The following is a 21,267-nucleotide window of genomic DNA, read 5'->3' as shown; positions in this document are numbered from 1 at the left end:
ACCATCTCAATGATTTACTCCCTGCTTACTGCCGGCAGCACATCCACTACTCTTTCTTATGTGCTTAAATGGGAACGTGACCTGTCCCCCATAGATTTAGTGGACTGGAGTAAGGCCTGGTCTAGCATAGCAAAATGCTCCTTTAACACTGCCAAGTTGGAGGCGGTCTATAAGGTCCTCTTGCGCTGGTACTGGGTCCCAGCCCATATCGCCAAGTCAAATCCATCATACAATGACAGATGCTTTAGGGGTCATGGTCATGAACTACACACATGGTGGTCCTGCCCCCATCTTGTCAGATTCTGGTCAAGGGTCTTCGGCCTATTATCCTCTCTATTTCATGTCTCCTTCCACAAGGACCCCAAATTTGCATTACTTCATTGCCCGCTCCCGGGATTTTCTCTCACCAACAGAAACTAGCCACGTATCTATTCATCGCAGCCAAGCGAACAATAGCGAGGGCTTGGAAGAAACCTTCTGTCCCATTTGCAGAGGTAAAGAATACCCCAACGACCCTTATGATCAACGAAAAAATGTCCAGCATCCTCCACGACTCCCATGCAAAATTTCTAAAGGTATGGGCCCCATTATGGTCCTTTGAACTCCCCAATTTAAATTCATCTAGCCTAGGCATCTAGATTCCATTCTAGCCTCCAGCCTGGGGGACACCCCCTTTCTCCTCCCCAATCACGCTCTCTCCCTCTTGCTTGCTGCTCTGCCCCTATCATCCCACCCCACCCCCTTTTTTACCGGTTCTCTTTTCTGATTTTAGTTGTGTCCTTTAGTTTAGTTTTTATTGTTTCTCTCTTGTCCGTTGTGCGGCCAATCCCGTACCCCCTTAGCTCCTGGGTCTCATGACTCAGGCATAACGCTCTGGCCCCAGGCTCCAGCTGGTGGGTCAGTGTCAGTCTATAATATAAACCCTCATAACATATGTTCTATTTTGCACTTTCATGTGAGCCTCTTTCTTATGTTTTATGATCATATCTACTGCGTGTGAATTTGTTATCTGGTTCTTCCCTTTTATATTTCAATAAAAACATTGTACCAGAAAAATAGCGCCTGTAAAGCACCTGAAAAATGCCTCATCTGCAATCCCAGTGTGAAAGCCCAAGTGCTTTCACACTGGGGCGCTGCGCTGGCAGGACGCTAGAAAAAGTCCTGCAAGCAGCATCTTTGGGGTGCTTTAGGAGCGGTGTATACACTACATACATTACATACTAGCGGCACTTTACCGCCAATGCCCCCACGCTGTCAGCGTGAAAAGGGCTCTAATAGTAAAACACTCCATTATACTCAGAAAGAGAAAAAATTCACAGACATAAAACCAAAGCACCACCAGATGTGTGTCAGTCCAATAGACACAGCTGACGCTGGAGTGTTTTACTATTGTTTATTAAAGCAGTGTTCCACCCACCACTGTAAAAGTTAAAAGCCAGCAGCTGCTGACTTTTAATAATAGGACACTTACCTGTCCTGGAGTCCAGCGATGTTGGCACCGCAGCTGATGTTTCCATCAGCTGTCGGGTGCATGTTGCCTCCATTGTGAGTAAGGGAAGGTGTAGCCTTTCGGCTTCAACTCTCACTTACAGCACTTGAAGCTTTTGAGGGGCTTTTTTTCAGCGCTAGCTTTGGTTTGTTTTGGAGGTATTGCCGGTATGAGAAATGCCAGGAGGCACTGGGAAACCAACAAGCGGACCGGAAAGATGTCACCAGTAGTTACTTCCGGTTCATGGTTATATGTTCTGGAAGTGTCTGGTGCAGATGTCACATCTGGTGTGCAGTGTGGTGCAGTAGGAAGGTGAGTGGGTTCTGGACTGGAGAAGAGCAACTAGCAGACAGCACACATGGTGTGCAACATGGGAACGTTATGGTAGAAATGGAGCGACGAGCAGAGGGAGAGAGGACTGGGCGGCAGAGGATCAGCAGAGCTATGGGACTGGAAAAAGGAGAAACTAGCAGATGTTACACATGGTGAGCAGTGTTGGAACAATATAGCAGGAGTTGAGAAGGGATCAGAGAGAGTGGAGGATCAGCAAACCAGAGGATCAGCAGAGCTGGAGGTTACTAATAAGTGGGGGATCAGCAGAGCTGGGGGTTACCGCTGAGCAGGGGATCAGCAAAGCTTGGGGTACTCCGGGTACTACTGAGTGGGAGATCAACAAAGCTGGGGGTACTACTGAGCAGCGGGTCTGCTGAACAAGGATACAAATAAGCTGGTGATATGCTGAATGGCAGTACTAATGAGCTTGGGGATCTGTTGGATGGGGGTACAACTGGGCCTTTCTAAAACAAATAGAAATACACAAAGAGAAATACACAAAACAGAAACACACACACAGGGCATTTGCCAGACTTTCCTAACCGCTTCAGCCCCGGAAGATTTTACCCCCTTCCTGACCAGAGCACTTTTTGCAATTCGGCACTGCGTCGCTTTAACTGACGATTGCGCGGTTGTGCGATGTTGCATCCAAACACAATTGACATCCATTTTTTTCCCACAAATAGAGCTTTCTTTTGGTGGTATTTGATCACCTCTGAGGTTTTTATTTTTTGCGCTATCAACAATATTTTTAACTTTTTGCTATAATAAATACCCCCCCCCCCCCCCAAAAAATTACAAAAAAATTTATTTTCCTTAGTTTAGGCTGATATGTAATTGTATGGCAAATTGTATTATTCATTTTTTTTTATCTTTTTGCAATTTTTATCGGGACTGCGACATTATGGCAGACACTTCTTTCGACATTATGGCAGACACTTTTCTGTCACTTTTTGCACAATTGAATTATTGAGCTGCTCACTGTCGCATAAATATTGTTTTGATTATTTTATGGTAGAGGACACCTGCACGGATTTTGTTCTACAACTTTTTTTGGCACTAGCACTTTATGCGATTCCTGTTAACTACAACCAACCACTCCCTGCACAAATGATTTATTGAGTTGGTGACTGCTTTATGTACATTGTTTAATTTATCTTATGGGGTAGCAGAGTATTTTATGTACCCATTCACCGTTTAGCACTGGCACTTTATGCAATTTTGTCAGCTTGAACAAATCGCATTGCGAATCACGATTCTTTGTGACTGCTTTATGTATATTGTTTTATTTACTTTTTGGTGTAGTAGATACCCTCATGGTTCTATTTATCGTCTAGCACTGGCACTTTATGCGATTCTGTCAGTTTTTACAAATCGCATTAGGGATCACTAGTTTTAAGTATTGTGATTCTTTCTTTCTTTATGCTTGTTTATTACATTTGCCTCTTATCCTGAATATTATCATGTTATAGTGGTGAGGGTCCCTTACCACCCCCACATAAAACACGCACAACTTTTTATATACCTTCTTTTACGTTATACGGTAGTATATATATCACCTACAATCTTAGTGCCTATAGAATGTATTAGCCTCCTAGGCTTAATTCCCTGTTATAGTACCGCGCATCACTACTTTTTTATCATTATGGCAGACACGTCGGACAATTTTGACACATGTTTGGGACAATTGCCATTTTTACAGTGATCAGTGCTATAAAAATGCATTGATTACTGTAAAATTGTCACTGGCAGTGAAGGGGTTAACACTAGTGGGCGATCAAGGGGTTAATTGTGTTCCCTAGTGTGTGTTCTAACTGAAGGGGGGAGTGGACTGTGTAGGGGAAGAGATAGATTGCTGTTCAGGCACTTGCATTGGCTCCGTGGACGAGCAGAGGGTGCGCGTGCGCCCCTCTAGTGGCCACAGGGCGAAGCGAATTTCCATAACGTTGTTTCGCCCAGCCGAGCCATTGTGCCACAGTAGAACTGCGGCGGCTGGTCGGCAAGTGGTTAAATCTTCAAAAAGGCATTGCAGAAGCATCAAAAACAGAATATTAACCACTTGCCAGCCAGCCACTGTATATATACGGTAACAGGTCGGTTTGATTGGGCAAACCGCCATGCCCATACAGGGGTCCGTGCATGTGACACTATGGGTGTGGGAGCATGCCCCCGGGTCCCGCAGACTCTATGTCCACCGCCGACCCACAATCACGGTACACAGGGGCAGAATGTAAATAAGGAAAATCCCTGTTCTGACAGGAGACATCATAGAGATCTGCTGTTCCCAGTGATCGGGAACAGTGATCTCTGTGGTTTTCCAGTGAGCACAGCACCCACACAGTTAGAACACACCCAGGGAACACAGTTAACTCCTTGATAGGCCCCTAGTGTTAACCCCTTCCCTGCCAGAGTCATTTATACATTGATCAGTGCATTTTTTTGTCAAAATATGTAGAATAATACCTTTTGGCCTAAACTGATGAAGGGAATTGTTTTTTTTTTTTATTATAGCAAAAAGTAAAAAAATATATATTTTTTTCAAAATTGTCAGTCTTTTTTTATTTATAGCACAAAAAATAAAAACCGCAAAGGTGATCAAATACCACCAAAGGAAATCTCTATTTGTGGGGAAAAAAGGACATCAATGTTTTTTGGGTACAATGTCGCATGACCGTGCAAATGTCAGTTAAAGCAACGCAGTGCCATATCGCAAAAAATGGCCTGGTCATTAAGGGGGTAAATCCTTCCGGGGCTGAAGTGGTTAAAGGCTCTTTAATATGGTTAAAGGCTCTTTAATATGCTTGGCATATATAGGTTGGCTGACACCACAACCTTTGGGTCTATTTGTTTACAATAGCGAAGCCCTGTCTTATTACTAACCTGCTACAGCACTATTATTTGGGTATGTATCTACTGATACCAGTTTAGACTTTTGTCCCAATTGGTGTCATATTGCTTCTTTTTCTTTTCTATATTAAAGGGTCAGTTCAATCTTATGTACCACCCTATACTATATTTATTTTTGACTCCTACTATTTTTTTTTTTATTCTCTTTCTTAATAAATTTTTCTTTGTGGGTAATCGGCCACCTTTCCTATCCTCTGCAGTCACCTGTGGTAGTACCTAAGGCCAGACTGTTTTTGTCTCAAGGAAATCACTCCGTGCAGTGGGGTGTGGGCCAGGGGTAGGTATTTACTCACTAATTCTACTAATTATTATTTTTCCTTGGGCATATCAATCAATTGAGTTTATCTATATTTTTTATTTAATTTTGGTATTCACGGTTTATCCAAGGGGCCTATCAGCGCCGAACTATAAACTCTATTTAACAGCTGTGTTATTTCTTTTGTCATGTTTTTAGTCAATTTCTTCATCCTCTCTTGTGTTGAATACTGGCTCCCCTGAAGAAGCCTTTTTAAAGGCGAAACATGTTGGGATATTTCTGACCAGTTAACAAAATTTCGACCAAGTAGAATGAATAGACATGCATTTTTAACTCACAATTTGTATACTTTGGTCTATGTACTTTTTGACCAAAATTTTTTTTGGTATTCAATAAATAATTTTTTTTTTCTCTAAGTCTGTTTTTCCTTAAAAAAAATTATTTTATGTATTTTGTCATTTTATCCTTTATTTAACTAGATCTCTCTCAGTTTATCAAATTGACTGGCACCGCAACAATCCCATCCCCCCAATACTTTCTCTCCAATCTACCAATGTCGGGATGAGGTGCTCTTTTGTATCTGATTTCCCCGCCTGATCCCCTTTTTCCTGTTTCCTCTTTAATATGAGTTAAAGTCTAAGTACATGTAAATGAGCCCTAAGAAACATTTTAACTGCCTCAGCCAACTTTCTAAATCTGCCAATGGCCACTGGACTGGTCCATTCACATTGTCAAATATAACAGTGCATGTCAGGTTTGGCTGGCAATTCCACCTGCCACCATTCCTTATTGATATGATTGAGGCCACACCACAACCAATGCAACCATATGTCCAATGGATGCTGCTGACAACAACACAATCCACCACAAATAGTCAGCAGCTAGGCCCATGTGAAAGATGCATTAAGCAGGGGAATCCCATTAAAAAACATCACCATACACATGGAAACTTACATCAACGAGTTGGCGGGGGTCTCTGCCAGTCGAAGCCTCTTAGCATGGTTCTTTCCCTGGTAATGTGCTTGGGCCACCACTGGAGAGCTGAATGAAGCATCACACAGTTTGCAGTAATCATTCTCAGTGGCAAGGATCACACGACCTCCACACTTTGGGGCTGTAACCTAAAAACCGAGTTAGGTGTGATTTTTTATTTATTTTTTTGTATGGATACCATTTCAGAAAATACATGATCAAAAGACAATCAGTAAGAATATAAAAAAATAACAATGTACTCAAAGACTCTCAAATTTTTACAGAAGTCTCAAAATGTAACCAAAAGTCTGACTTTCTAATTCTTGGTAAAGATTTACCATTCCTATGAAACTTAAAGCGTAACTCCAATTTTGTTGAGAAAAAAACATTCCCCTCTGGGTGATCTATGTACATTGCAAGGATTATAACAACCTTTGTTGCAGATTCCTACCTTTTGTTATTCTAAAGCAGGGGTAAGCAACCTCAGCCCTACAGCTGTTTTGAATCACGTCCCATGAGACATCGCAAGACTCTAACAATCACAAGCATGACTCCTAGAGGAAGAGGCATGATAGGATTTGTAGTTTCACCACAGCTGGAGGGCAATCCTTTTATGTTCCTCTGGGTCTCTGTGCTGAGTAGGTCTAATGAGACTGGTTTCATAATTATCTATCAGCTGTGCACCTGCACAGCACTAGTGAGGAAATCTGCTGGGCATGCATCCCATTAGACGCGTTCCTATTGAAAATATCTCACCAAAAATTACATTTTTGTTGCAAGGGAAGGCTGAAATCTGACTTGTATCTTAGGCAGACTTCTGGGAAAATTGGTGAGCCAATCACACAAGCAGGAAATGATGTTTCTGGGGTGTGTTCAGTACACCCTCATGTCTTTACTTAAGATGAACAAAAAAAAAGAGGGGGAAAAATGCACTGGACTGGTCCAAAAACGGACTGGAATCAAATCAAAAACGCGCATTCAGAAAAGCATCTGGAACGCATCCGGACTGCGTTTCTATGGTGTGAACTGGCCCTAAAGGAAACCTGTCTTAATGAATTGTATAGGCTGCCATTGCTGTCCTTTCCTTCTAAAAGAGTGAATTGCCAGAAATTCATGCTGATACAGTGATTTCAATACACTAACCTAAATCAAGCAAAAATTAGTCAGGGACTCATTGTATTGAAGCAAGTAGAGTTAAGCAATAGTAGGCTTCAGAATCAATTATTCCAACATAAGCTGATTGGGTTAATTTGGCTTGTGTGTGACAGTCTTCTAAATTTGTTTAAAATGTATTCTTCTATTCTTGAGTGTCTGTCTGTTCACTTACATGACATGGTATGGTTACCTCAAGGAATCTTCTCTTATTTAGGGACTGTTGTATACTGCCACTCTCATGTATTTTTTCATCTTGATCCTGTCTCTGTTGGTCAGACTGTTTCATATCCGTCTCTGTGTCATCCGTGGGGGAATCAGTGTGGGAGTTGATTTACTAGTCAAATCCACTTTGCACTACAGGTGCACTTGGAAGTGCAGTCGCTGTAGATGTAGATACGAGGAAAATAAAAAAACAGAATTTTTTCTTGTACATGATTGGATGATAAAATCAGCAGAGCTTCCCCTCATTTCCGATCTTAACCTCAGATTTACAGCGACTGCACTTCCAAGTGCACTTGCAGTGCATTTGTAGTGCAGAGTGGATTTGCCTTTAGTAAATCAACCCCGTAGTCTCACAACTCTACCACCAGGAGCACAAGTCCAGCACCCAAACCATGAGCCACTGAGACCCACCCTCTAGTCTTTGTCCTGTTTGTCTGTATTAGATATTCATATTTTATTAGTTGCAACATAGCATCACGAAAGGTGGATTACAGGCATACCCCACTTTTAAGTACACAATGGGGTTTATTTACTAAAGCTGAAAAGTGCAAAATCAGGCTCACTTCTGTATAGAAACTAATGAGCTTCTAACTCCACCTTGTTCAATTAAGCTTTGGTAATAAAACATGGAAGCTCATTGGTTTCTATACAGAAATGAGCCTGATTTTGCATTTTCAGCTTTAGTAAATAAACCCCATTGTGTACTTAAGTGGGGTATGCCTGTAGTACTTCATAATGTGTATTCTACAAAAAGGATAAGTGTATAGATTGTAAGCCAAGCTCTTACATTTGGTGATGATGATCCTGGTGATACTGTTTCTAAAGTTTGATTCAGTCTTGATGAAGCAGGACAGCTACTTGATGCACAGTAATTGCGTAATTTCTTGCTGTGGTTTTTGCCCTAAGAAAAATATATGAACAAATTTAGGCATCAGCATACATCTGTGTAATAGATAAAGCTATTGCTATCTTTTGCTAACAAAAAGTCAACTTTGTTTTGACTATATAGATACTCCCTAGGTTTACTATAACAATTAACAATGATTAATAATTATTCATATTATGATTATCATTCCCAGAACATAACCCTTGACATTTTTCCCATTTTGTCATGTTACAACCAAAAACGTAAATATATTTTGTTGGGATTTTATGTGATAGAACAACACAAAGTGGCACATAATTGTGAAGTGGAAAGAAAATAATAAATGGTTTTAAAAAATTATTGCAAATAAATAAGTGTGGCGTGCATTCGTTTTTTAACCCCCCTGAGTCAATACTTTGTAGACCCACCTTTCCCTGCAAGTACAGCAAGTCATTTTGGGGATGTCTCAACCAGCTTTGCACATTTAGAGTGACATTTTTGGCTATTCTTCTTTGCAAAATAGCTCAAGCTCTGTCAGATTCACCTTAGGCAGTTATGATTTCACATTTAACTGTTCCCTATTAAGGTATTTTAAATAAATTACTTACAATTCCTCTGAAGACCATCCCAATTTGATACTCATGTTTTGAATTATGCTCCCCAGGAGGTGTTAGCCGTTTTTGATCTTGGTGTAGCTGCCAACATTTTTGTTAGTAGTTTTGTCAGTAGACTTGGAGTCACTAACCCAAAGTTGGGGCAAAGTTTGCCAAAGCTGCCAAAGTTGGTGCACCCAATACCTGCAGGTAGGACTGATTTACTTTGTAAGTCCCTAGGTCCTTGTCATTTTTGATAATCCATTTTTTGCCTTGTATGATTACATCAGCATAGTACCCAGCGAAGAGGGAGCAGTGGGCAAATTAGTAACAAGAGAGAATTCTGCTGCAAAGTTGTTTACCTGCCTGTCTGAGTTTTCTTCAGTAGTGGTTGCAGGACTTTCTTCTAAGTGCATTGATTTTGGTAATGCACTTTACAATCATACTGCTAAAAAGGCGCATATATATCCTAGGACTGCTCCATTGTTTGGTCCCCTAGAGTGTGAATGTATAACCTTTTGGTTCTTGAGACCCACACTCTAAAGAAGGAGTAAATGAGAATTTGACAGAATTAAATCAAACCCTTTACCTCCCCTGTAGGGGTAGGATTCTTCTTTGTCCAGAAAAAGATGGCAACCTTACAAATAATTTGTAGGGTGTAATTTACAAATAAGCGCTAGTGCATGGGTTTTCAATAAGCTAGGCCTTAGAGTAACATACAATTTAGTCAAAACACATCAGGGTAATGGTTTGAAAATGGCATTTAATAGAATTGCCCTTATGATGAAATAGTCTATTCGGCTTTTGCAATGCATGAGCTGTTTTTCAATGGATCATAGATCATATAGGCAGATTTGTAGTTGTATTCTATAACGATATCCTGATTTAATCTATATCTTTGGGAGAAGCATAGGTTTTAGTAATGTTATATACTCAAGGACAGTCTGTACACCAACATAAAGCAATCTCTGTATGTAACAAAATGTCTAAGCACAGTTTGGCCATGGACCTTGTCAAGATTCAAGCCATTAAGAACTGGGCCAGCCCAAGTCAATTAGTGTTTCTGGTTGAAAATTTTCTTTAATTCCATGTTATTTTATTTTGAAATCAAGCAAATACAAAAATACGTCACACGTGACGGGACATAGCAACAAATATAATATAACCATGAATAACATTGAGAAAAGTGAAGAAGCAAAAATAAACAAGGATGTCCTACTGCCAGGAATGGTATACACAGAGGGGGTTATTTACTATAATCCACTTTGCACTACAAGTGCACTTGGAATTGCAGTTGCTGTAGATCTGAGGGGGACATGCAAGGAAAATAAAAAAACTGCATTTTAGCTTGCACATGATTGGATGATAAAATCAGCAGAGCTTCCCCTCATTTCAGATCTACCCCTCAGATTTAAAGCAACTGCACTTCCAAGTGCACTTGTAGTGAAAAGTGGATTTGCATTTCGTAAATAACCCCCATAATGTCTCCACATATCAAGCTGAATGATATATTGCAATTCAAACCACAAGAAGAGCTCAAGAAAATGAATCCCTTTAAATGTTATGTATGTCTTCACTCTGGTCTTTTGCACTTCCTTTGCGTTGTTAAAAATCATGCTTGCTGCATTTTTTTTTTGGTCAGTTAAAAAAATGCACCAAAAATTCACCTCCCGATTGAAAAGGCAGCAAGAACGAATCAATAACCAGTCAGCAGGTATACACATCCTGGCCACATTAATCATGTGAACCGCTAAGGATTTCTTGTGGCTCTGCAATGTTTGTGTGTTATAGTGTAAAATATTGGATTGAAGCAAAATCCAATGACTCATCCATCACCTTGTTGACCAGTTCATGAACCCACTGCCAGTAGTCAAGAATATCTGGACAGGACCACCAAATGTGTAAGAAGGATTCCACCTCCATACGACATCGACAACAATGGTCTGAAGCAGACGGTATAAGCTTGTTAACCTCCCTGGCGGTATGATTATTTCAGATTTTTGGTGCTGAAAGCGGTACTATTATTTTGCATGGAAATTTGGCATTTTATATTGTATGCCTGTAATTCTTAGGAATAACTCACTTAAATCTGTCCAAACCAGAGTCTAGTAGACATCCCGGGTATGATAAAGTTTGAAAAACAAACTCATAAATTAAAATATAATAAATAACTATAAAGAATTATACCAAATAATAATATAATAATAAAAATGATTCAATAATGTAATCAAATCAAAAACACTGAAATTTGCTCAGTTGCAGAATTGTCACCGTCGTTACTTTTCAGTATTTGATGACGGATCTCCCCACAAATCACTATCGCTCAATTCTGCGAGTGATTCTAATTTATTATCGCTGTTTTCTAGCTGGTCTAAAACCACTTTTGATGTAAAGGGACAGTTTTGGTTGCTATGGACAATCTCCAGTTTCCAGGGAGAAAGAACAGTTTTTATAATATAAAACTACATGCAGGGCACTGGAGAAACCACTAGGGACAAAAGGGATGCAAAATAATTACATACAGCAATGTAATCTGTAAGATTACATTATACTGTATGCAATTTGTGTGTTTCACTTTTTGAATTTGGCGCCGTTCTCCATCCCTGTGCGTCGCAACGCTCACAGGGAACGGAGCTCGGCTCCGTGATAGATCAAGTGGAGGACGAGCCGCTCGCACAGTGGGGGGGCATCGCTGGATCCAGGGGATAAGGTAAGTATACTCATCCTGGATTCAGCGATGCGATCCGGAGTCTGGCTCGGGGTTACCGCTAATGGTACTGAATTTTCACCCGAGCCAGACTCAGGAATACCGCCAGGGGGGTTAATAAGAGTTCACCATGTACCATCTCATTCTAATTTTGTAAGCATTTTCCTGGATAGCGACATTGCAGGAGGATTTATGTGCCATTAAATTCACTTATGCTCATGCTTCATCATCCAACTGGCAATCAAGTTATGACTCCCATGCTTTGCATGCTGGTCCTTTGCTAGAATGTGGGTTTCTAAGATGGTGTACAGATCAGAGAGAAGTGTCTCAGGGAAATGCCTAGAGCAAATGGCCTCAAACACAAACAAGGGTCTTTCAAATGGCTGTTTCTATGTCGGCATCAGCAAGAAATTGAGCATTTGATAATAGGACCAAAGAGAAACCGGTATCTCCTCAAAAGTGCTCCATTAAGGCTGTTCTGTCCAAGAACTTGTCCCTGTGAAAAAAATGGTGTGCCGGGGAGAAGTATGTGGCCAATTCGATTTCAAAAACGCCATACCTAGAACGAAATCTGGGTTTTTCCAAAGTGGAGTGAGGGGACCCAGCACTGAGAATATGCCACAAGTCTAAACAGCCTAACAAAAACCTTACTGAGTTGCCCAGAGAAGAGGATGATCCAACTTCCAATAACTATCTTTTATCCAAATTTGCTAAAGGTGTATATACAAAGTCATGTTCTATCTGGCCCCAATCTTTACAAGCAGAGTGGAGTGACCACTGACCAGTCCACATTCCTTGCCAGCTGGATGGCCCAGTAGTATTTTTGCATCTCAGGAAAGCCATCCCTCCCTGTGTCTTCCGGAGAGAAAGGTGGGCAAGGCTGTACCTCAGTCACTTATAATACCACAGAAAGGTTCAGAACATCTTACTCAAATAATAAAATAAAAAAAGGAGATAGAGAGAAAAAGCAGGGCCATTTGCATTACATACAGTAAAGAAGGCGATGCACAGCATTCCTCTTCAGTGCCACCACCCTTCCAAACCAAAACAGAGGTTTAAGTCCCCACGACAGTAGGTCCTTGTGGAGCTGTTTCATCAAGAGGACATAATTACATTCATATTAGTCCATAGGGTCGGAGGAGAGTGCTATTCCCAAATACACTGGGGCAAAAAAGTATTTAGTCAGCCACCAATTGTGCAAGTTCTCCCACTTAAAAAGATGAGAGGCCTGTAATTGTCATCATAGGTATACCTCAACTATGAGAGACAAAATGTGGAAACAAATCCAGACAACCACATTGTCTGATTTTTAAAAGAATTTATTTGCAAATTATGGTGGAAAATAAGTATTTGGTCACCTACAAACAAGCAAGATTTCTGGCTCTCACAGACCTGTATCTTCTTCTTTAAGAGGTTTCTCTGTCCTCCACTCATTACCTGTATTAATGGCACTGTTAGAACTTGTTATCAGTATAAAAGACACCTGTCCACAACCTCAAACAGTCCCACTCCAAACTCCACCATGGTGAAGACCAAAGAGCTGTCAGAGGACACCAGAAACAAAATTGTAGACCTGCCCCAAGCTGGGAAGACTGAATCTGCAATAGGCAAGCAGCCTGGTGTGAAGAAATCAACTGTGGGAGTAATAATTAGAAAATGGAAGACATACAAGTCCACTGATAATCTCCCACGATCTGGGGCTCCATGCAAGATCTCACCCTGTTGGGTCAAAATGATCACAAGAACGGTAAACAAAAATTCCAGAACCACACAGGGGGACCTAGTGAATGACCTGCAGAGAGCTGGGACCAACGTAACAAAGGCTACCATCAGTAACACACTACGCCGCCAGGGACTCAGATCCTGCAGTGCCAGACATGTCACCCTGCTTAAGCCAGTACATGTGGGTCCGTCTGAGGTTTGCTAGAGAGCATTTGGATGATCCAGAAGAGGATTGGGAGAATGTCATATGGTCAGATGAAACCAAAGTAGAACTGTTTGGTAGAAACACAACTCGCCATGTTTGGAGGAGAGAGAATACCGAGTTGTAACCAAAGAACACCATACCTACTGTGAAGCATGGGGGTGGCAACATCATGCTTTGGGGCTGTTTCTCTGCAAAGGGAACAGGACGACTGATCTGTGTACATGAAAGGATGAATGGGGTCATGTATCGTGGGATTTTGAGTGCAAACCTCCTCCCATCAGCAAGGGCATTGAAGATGAAACATGGCTGGGTCTTTCAGCATAACAATGATTCCAAATACACTGCCCAGGTAACAAAGGAGTGGCTTCGTAAGAAGAATTTCAAGGTCCTGGAGTGGCCTAACCAGTCTCCAGATCTCAAAGCATAGAAAACCTTTGGAGAGAGTAGAAAGTCTGTGTTGCCCATCGCAAGCCCCAAAACATCACTGCTCTAGAGGAGATCTGTATGGTGGAATGGGCCAACATATCAGCAACAGTGTGTGACAACCTTGTGAAGACTTACAGAAAACATTTGACCTCTGTCATTGCCTACAAAGGATATATAACAAAGTATTAAGATGAACTTTTAATATTGACTAAATACTTATTTTCTACCATAATTTTCAAATAAATTCTTTCAAAAATCAGACAATGTGGTTGTCTGGATTTGTCTTCACATTTTGTATCTCATAGTTGAGGTATACCTATGATGACAATTACAGGCCTCTCGCATCTTTTTAAGTGGGAGAACTTGCACAATTAGTGGATGACTAAATACTTTTTTGCCCCACTGTAAGTGACAGTGTCTTGTTTTTTTGTAAAAGGAAACTGCAGTTTGAAGGTCAGCACTAAGAGCATAGGACTTTGAGTAATTAATTGAAAAACTGGATACCAAGAGATATTTGTCTGGAGCATCTAACCATGTAGGCATCAAGAAATGGGGGTTCCGAAGGAAAAGCAATAGATCATCTGCGTATGCGGTCAGTTTGTCGCCCCCCCCCCCCGCTATGTGGAATCCTCTGATGTCTGGATTACCCCGCAAGCAACTAAAAAATGGCTCCAGGGTAAGAACAAATATCAGGGGTGACAATGTGCACCCCTGTCTTGTCCCATTGTGAAAGCATCCGATAAAGATCCATTTCACTTAGCCCTAGCAGAAGGAATTGCACAGAGGGCTAAGATCCTGTTGCGCAATTTTAGTGCGGAACCAAACAGCCCTTAACATGGCAGCCATATAGTCCCAGGCCACTTGATCAAAGGCCTTCTCGAACCTTCCCAGTTTTCTGCTAGCCAGGAGACCCACCACCATTTTCACTCTGACAGCCTATTGCCCTACTTTTCTTTATCAGTTCTATGGTCTGATTGTGTCTCCCTACCATGTTGCCTTTTACCTTGCTACCTTGCACTTTGTGTCTTTGTTTTGTATCCTGTGCTACACTGCCTCACACCTTTATTGTGCATTTGCTATAATCTTGTGTCTGGTTGCTTTGATACTCTCTCTTGCTTTGCTATATTTCCAACTCTGTGTATTCTTATGCCTTGGGCTCATCAAGTGAAGATCAGGCAATTCCAGGTACTACCCTTCTTGGTTTGTCCTTTACCCCTTGATGGCAACACCATTTGCTACATTTATCTGCACTTTAGCTTAGCCTTTCTTGTTGCCCATAATTGCTGACAATATTTTTGCTTAGTTTCCCTGGCCCTGTTCTAACCATGACACACCTCTGTGTAAACTAGTGTAGGTAAAACAGAACTTCTACATCCCTGTCCTCAAAGTATATCTGAAGCCAGAACTTTTTTTTTAGATTTGGGTAGAGTAGATAATGGCTACAAACCCTTTAGTTTTTGCTGTGTCCCATTTAGAAGATTTTCCTTACCTTCTTGTCTTGTAGATATCACTGGATATGAAAAGAAATTTCCATGAAGTTAAAAAACAGAAAAAATAAAAAAAACCTCTTAGACAGCAGTCACTTGAACAAGTGCCCTAATCGAAAGATTTCCCTTCTTGCTGTACCTGATGAGAACTCAAAATGTAGATTTTTCATCTTTCAGTCCAGGTGAAAACGGTCACTAAGACAGAGGCCGGAAATCTCCCTAGTGGGGACACAGATATGAATAAACATCTGACAGAGGTTCTAATATTTGAATACTCTATCCAAAACTTAAAAAAAGGTTTGACTTTAGAACCACTTGAAGAAAAAAATTGTATGTTCCAGTATTCTTGAATCTAGGTAGGTACACAAAAATTTCTGGCAGAACCGATTCAGTCCTGTTAGATATTTTCATTTTCAGTACATTCTGGGATACATCAGATTTTGTATTCTATATGATTCCAAATATACCAGAACAAAATTGCAGATGATTCGACATAATGAGGTCATCTGTTATTTGCTACCATTTGGATAATACACAGTTAATGTCAAGTCTATTTCTTATCAATGAGGTCAGTTAACAGCTATGATACATGTTTTACATGGTTCTGTGTCTCATAGGAATAACATTCAAATGAAGCAAGAACTTAACGGTGGTCCTTACCTGATAATGTGCTTGAGCTTGCTGTGCTGAATTCAGGGTGACATTACACAGCTTACAAGAAAGAGGTTTACACAATTCCTCCAAGGACGGATCTTGCTCCGCGGTGTCATCCTCAAGGACTTCCAAGGAAGGTGGCTGAGCTGCAAGGGCTACTCGTATTGGTGAATGAGGCTGTGTAGGTAGGACTACTGGCTTTTTGCCCATTGCAATGGCAGAAGGAAAAGCAGGTTGCTCAGGGTGAGGAGACCTGGCATGTTGCAGCACAATCATCTGCCCAGTTCTGTGCGATGGCAAAAGTGAAAAAAGTTTGGCTCAGGCAGTCTGGATGGCTCTGATGTTCTGAAGAGTGCTTTAACAAAAAAAAAAAAAAAGAAACATGGTAATTTCATGACAAGTAAGCCGCACATAGCCAAACGTAGCCAATGCAGTAATTTACTAAAGACTCTAAGGCACATTACAGCATGAGATGATGATCAGGATATCAAACAACCAACAGGTACATCTTATGAAAGATATTTATATGAACACGCATTACTGGTTCAGCTGAACATGCATGCTAATGCGCTGAATATACAGTCTTTATCTGGGGAAAAACAGTGATTGTCTGGAAAAATATTGATCAGATGATTCATTACATGGAGATCCTTTAACTAGACAATTCTACAAAAATGTTCCTTTACCTTTTTTTCCTACCCTTCTAAACTGCATGTTCTTTAGAGCCCTCTCTGCTATTGTTTCTTCTTACTGTTAGGATTTGCTACACTGTAGTACCTAACAAGTACTTGTTACCTTGTTACTTGTTATCTTGTATTTTTTAACATTTTGTGTATTGTATTACCTGTGCTACTGACCCTTGTTTGTACAGTACCATAGAAGATGACGACTATATACATAAATTAAATAATAATAATGATGATGCATATCTTTCAGATTTTAGATCTCCCAAATTTCAAGACATGTCTATTGCTAGCATTAGAAAAAAATGTCAATAAATACAGTCATTTAAAATAATACACTTATCAAATCTAGAAAACAAAATGTCCTCTTCAAATACCCAAGCAAGTGATAAAAACAAATATTTCCCATATGCCTGACAGAAGACAACACAGGCTCTGTGGTCCAATGAATCATCAACAAATACAATTTAGCTATAATCATATAAGCAGTTTATTTACTAAAGGCAAATCGGCCACTTTACAGGGGTAGTTTTACTTTGTAAGGGAATTTTGCACACCAGCTTGGTGAATGGGGTGACGCTCTGTTGACTAAAAATACAGTTGATTTCCTTTTCCTTGTCAATGGCTGGATATTCCCTTGCAAAGTGAATAGCCTTTTTGCCTTTAGTAAGACAAACTCTTTTTTTCACTTTCCTGAAAGATTGCCCAGAGACAATAAAACATAATGCAAACATGGGCTAAGTTTGGAAAGCAAAATAAAGAAAGTGTAAGTGTTGGTTCACACAGGGGCGGCTTCAAAGTCGTCCAACTCTGAAGCCGCCCCGCACAGCACAACCTCGGCGCGACTTGCAAACAACTTCTTTAACCACTTCGCATCCAGGCCAATTCTGACATTTCTCTCCTACATGTAAAATTCATCATTTTTTTGCTAGAAAATTACATAGAACCCCCAAACATGATATATGTTTTTTTAGCAAAGACCCTAGAGAATACAATGGCGGTTGTTGCAACCTTTTATCTCGCACGGTATTTGCGCAGCAATTTTTGCAAACGCGTTTTTTTCAGAAATTTTTTTTTTGCATAATGTGATAGATGAAGATACGCCGAGTAAATAGATACCCAACATGTCACGCTTCAAAATTGCATGCGACCGTGGAATGGCGCCAAACTTTGGTATTTAAAAATCCCCATAGGTGACGTTTTAAAAAATTTTACTGGTTACATGTTTTGCGTTACAGAGGAGGTCTAGAATTATTGCTCTCGCTCTAACGTTCCCAGCAATACCTCACATGTGTGGTTTGCACACCATTTTCATATGTGGGCGGGACTTGTGTATGCGTTCGCTTCTGTGTACGAGCTCACGGGGACAGGGGCGCTTTAATTTTTTATTTTTTTATTGTTAATTTTACTTTTATTTTTTTAGTTTGACACTTAAAAAAAAAATGATTACTTTTATTCCTATTACAAGGAATGTAAACATCCCTTGTAATAGAAATATGGCACGATCGGACCAATTTACAGGCCTCCGAACGATCATAGAGACTCCGGGGACGATCTGCTCTGCCAGAAATCTCTATGGTATTATCCGGGGGCCGGCGGATTCTGTGACCGACTCACCGATGGAAGCGGTGAGTCGGCAGAATCACCGGAGGGCGGCGGGAGGGCCTCCCGTAAGAACGATCAAGCGGCGGAACAGCCGCTATGATCGTTCTTATGGTGCAGGGAATCGCCGGCTGAAAACGCCGATATCTGAATGATGTCTGTGGCCTCAGGCATCATTCAGATATAACCCCGGAAAGTCAAGGACGTCCCTGGACATACCTTGGGCGGGAAGTGGTTAATATAAGTCAATGCAAGCCGCTCCAAAGTCGCCCCAAAGTAGTACAGTATTACTTGAGTCGCTCCTATTAGAAGGGTTCCATCGTCTGACAGGTCACCCCTGTGTGAACTGGCAATAAGGGTTGCCTATAGGATGAGCTGAAATTTGTTGCTATGCACTATGCGTTTTATTTTGGTAAATAAACAGCAGTCATGTACATGTCTAAGAATACTGTATTAGTGTACTTCTAAGTATGTTGCACTTCTAAGAAACGAAATCAGTATGTCTACAATTGTGGGTTTGCAAACAACACACAGGCAGCCTTAACTTAGTCGTCTGTAGCTAACTTATTACATACTGCTCAAGGATGTGCTGTCATGGTGGGAATGGGTGGCATCTGGTGCTACTCTCCCCACCCTAGGTGAAAAGACTTCTTTGATGCATTAGTTGATTGTTAGTATTCAGGGCACTAACATAGAACAAAGCTTGTATTTTTACAAAAAAATCATATTAACAAGTTACAGTATTCCTCAAACACAGCATAAGCATACTTGCAATTACACCCCAAAACAAATCCTGCTACTCGTTCTGAGTATGGCGATACCAAATGTGAGACTTTTTCATAGCCTAGTCATATAGAAAGGAGCAACATCCAAGCTGTACTTCGGGTATTATCCACTTTAAGACCAAGCCTTCTTCTGATAATTTTTGTTTACAAGTAAAAATCTGTATTTTTGCTAGAAAATTACATAGAACCTCCAAACAGTAGATATTTTTGTAGCAGAGTCCCTAGAGCAGGGGTACCCAACCTTTTTAAGAGCGAGGGCCACTTAAGCAACTTGGTAACCAGTTGTGGGCTACAACGAGCGGAGCGGGTGAATGACAGGTCACAGCTACTCTATAGGCCCTCCGATCCGATCCACCCAGATGGAAGGGGGCGAACTCCCTTCTATTTTTTATCAGATTTTTAGGACCGGAATTGGAGGCAGGCGGGAGTAAATGGACAAAAGTCTGTTTACATCTGCCGCTCTGTAGAGGTGAATTGAGGGTCCGATTGGGTAGGGCCGATCGGGTGAAAAGGGCCTAAACTGCTTTCACACTGATGATTACCCACACAGCGGGTGCAGGGTAGTGCTGTGGGTTAACTGAACTTTGCCATAGACTCTGTCTGTGCCAAAAGCCGGCGCTGTACAGGAAGCATCGGCTTATGGGCTCTGCTCTGCAGCTGTTTTCTTCCTCTACCACCAGCTTCATTCACAACACCTGTGCTGTGGTATGACGGGTCGGCAACCTGTGAACTGTGGCTTGCTAACCCGCCATTCCAGAGCAGGAGGTCGCGGGCCACCTGTGGCCCCCGGGCCACTGGTTGGCCACCCCTGCCCTAGAGAATAAAATTGGTGGGTTTCGCAAATTGTTGTGTCACATGGTATTTGCGCAGCAGTTTTTCGAACGCAATTTTACACACAAACACATAAATACATTTTAATAAATTTCACTGCACACAAAGACAATATAATACCCATATTTTTGGTAAAATATAAAATATGGTGTTGCGCCAATTAAATAGATACCAAACATGTCACGGTTTAAAATTGTGCACGCTTGTGAAATGGTGCCAAACTTGGGTATTTAAAAATCTCCATAGGTGTCCCTATGAGCCTTTATTGGTTAACAGTTTAGAGTTACACAGGTGGTCTGATGCTAGAATTATTGCTCCCGTTCTGTAGTTCGATGTATGCATACGGGACCAAGGTGCGTGTTCACCTTTGCATGCAAGCACGCTTTAAATGTTTTATTTATTTATTGGTGGGACACTGACAGATGTTTTTGTGCACTTGTACACTATTACAGATGTTGCAATGGAGCGCTATCAGTTTTTTGTTCATGGGACACTGGTACACTGTGACAGATGTTTTATGCACTGATACAGATGTTCATGATTTAAAAAAAAAAAAACCTGATTTTTTTTATTTAAATCCATTTTTTTGATTTTTATCAAATTTATTTTAATAAAATGCTCTCTATTTAAGATACATTAATAATTTAGTTTATTCAGCATGAAATGGAGCTTAGTTATGTATCATGAGGCTGTATATTCTGCAATATTTACATTTTTGGTAAACGCATTCAACGAATCGAAGCTCTGCAAGCTGAGATAACATGTACTGCATTGATGCGTTCACTCAATGTCACAGTAACCATGAGATAAACCAAAGTTCAGGAATATTCCTTTATCCCATTTGTTTTGCAAATCTATGTACACTACAAATTGTATAATTGAATTGGTTCTGATATCACTGTTTTACTAACCTGACAGCTTATTATTCTAAATAGGAAACCTTCATATTTTTTTCAAATATTAACAATTCTAACTACCACCAAGAATGAGGCCTTACAATTAAAGAGCACCTGTCATTTTAGAACTATCGTAGCAGCGCCCATTAGCGGGCATCTACTTACCTGCTGTCACCACATCCCTCACCTTGGTGGGTCACTGCCGCTTCACCAGCCGTCCCATTAAAGTGAATGGGACTGTCTATGAGTCAACAGAGGGTCAAAGGAGGAGTCGCTGTGGGACAGAGATGACAGTTGTTCTTTAAAAAAATCTGATTTAAATCAAGTTGATTTAAATCAAGCCTTTTTACTAGTGATTTAAATCATGATTTAAATTGTGATTTATAAAAAAGAAGGGGGCTTTTACCATGTCAAAAAAAATCAATGTAGTGGCCACATCCCTAGATTGTGTAGAACAAAAAAAATGTACCCCCTATG

General features: G+C 40.7%; 1 protein-coding gene across 2 annotated transcripts in view; it reads right to left on the bottom strand.

Annotated features, from left to right (window-relative positions):
• The window catches only part of ZMAT3 (zinc finger matrin-type 3), a 99,783-nt gene that overhangs the window by 41,232 nt on the left and 37,284 nt on the right, over positions 1–21,267 (bottom strand). For both annotated transcript variants that reach the window (XM_077487938.1, XM_077487937.1), the window contains 3 exons: positions 16,000–16,348; positions 8,122–8,235; positions 5,940–6,106 (listed from right to left, as the gene is read on the bottom strand). In XM_077487938.1, coding sequence (XP_077344064.1) covers positions 5,940–6,106; positions 8,122–8,235; positions 16,000–16,269 — 551 coding nt within the window. In that variant the 5' untranslated portion in view covers positions 16,270–16,348. The remainder of the gene's footprint in view (positions 1–5,939; positions 6,107–8,121; positions 8,236–15,999; positions 16,349–21,267) is intronic.

The sequence above is a fragment of the Lithobates pipiens genome, unplaced genomic scaffold, assembly GCF_037356315.1.
Source record: "Lithobates pipiens isolate NorthernLeopardFrog02 unplaced genomic scaffold, aLitPip1_a1.2 Scaffold_18, whole genome shotgun sequence".
Taxonomy (NCBI): domain Eukaryota; kingdom Metazoa; phylum Chordata; class Amphibia; order Anura; family Ranidae; genus Lithobates; species Lithobates pipiens.
This window is presented reverse-complemented; position numbering and strand designations above follow the sequence as displayed.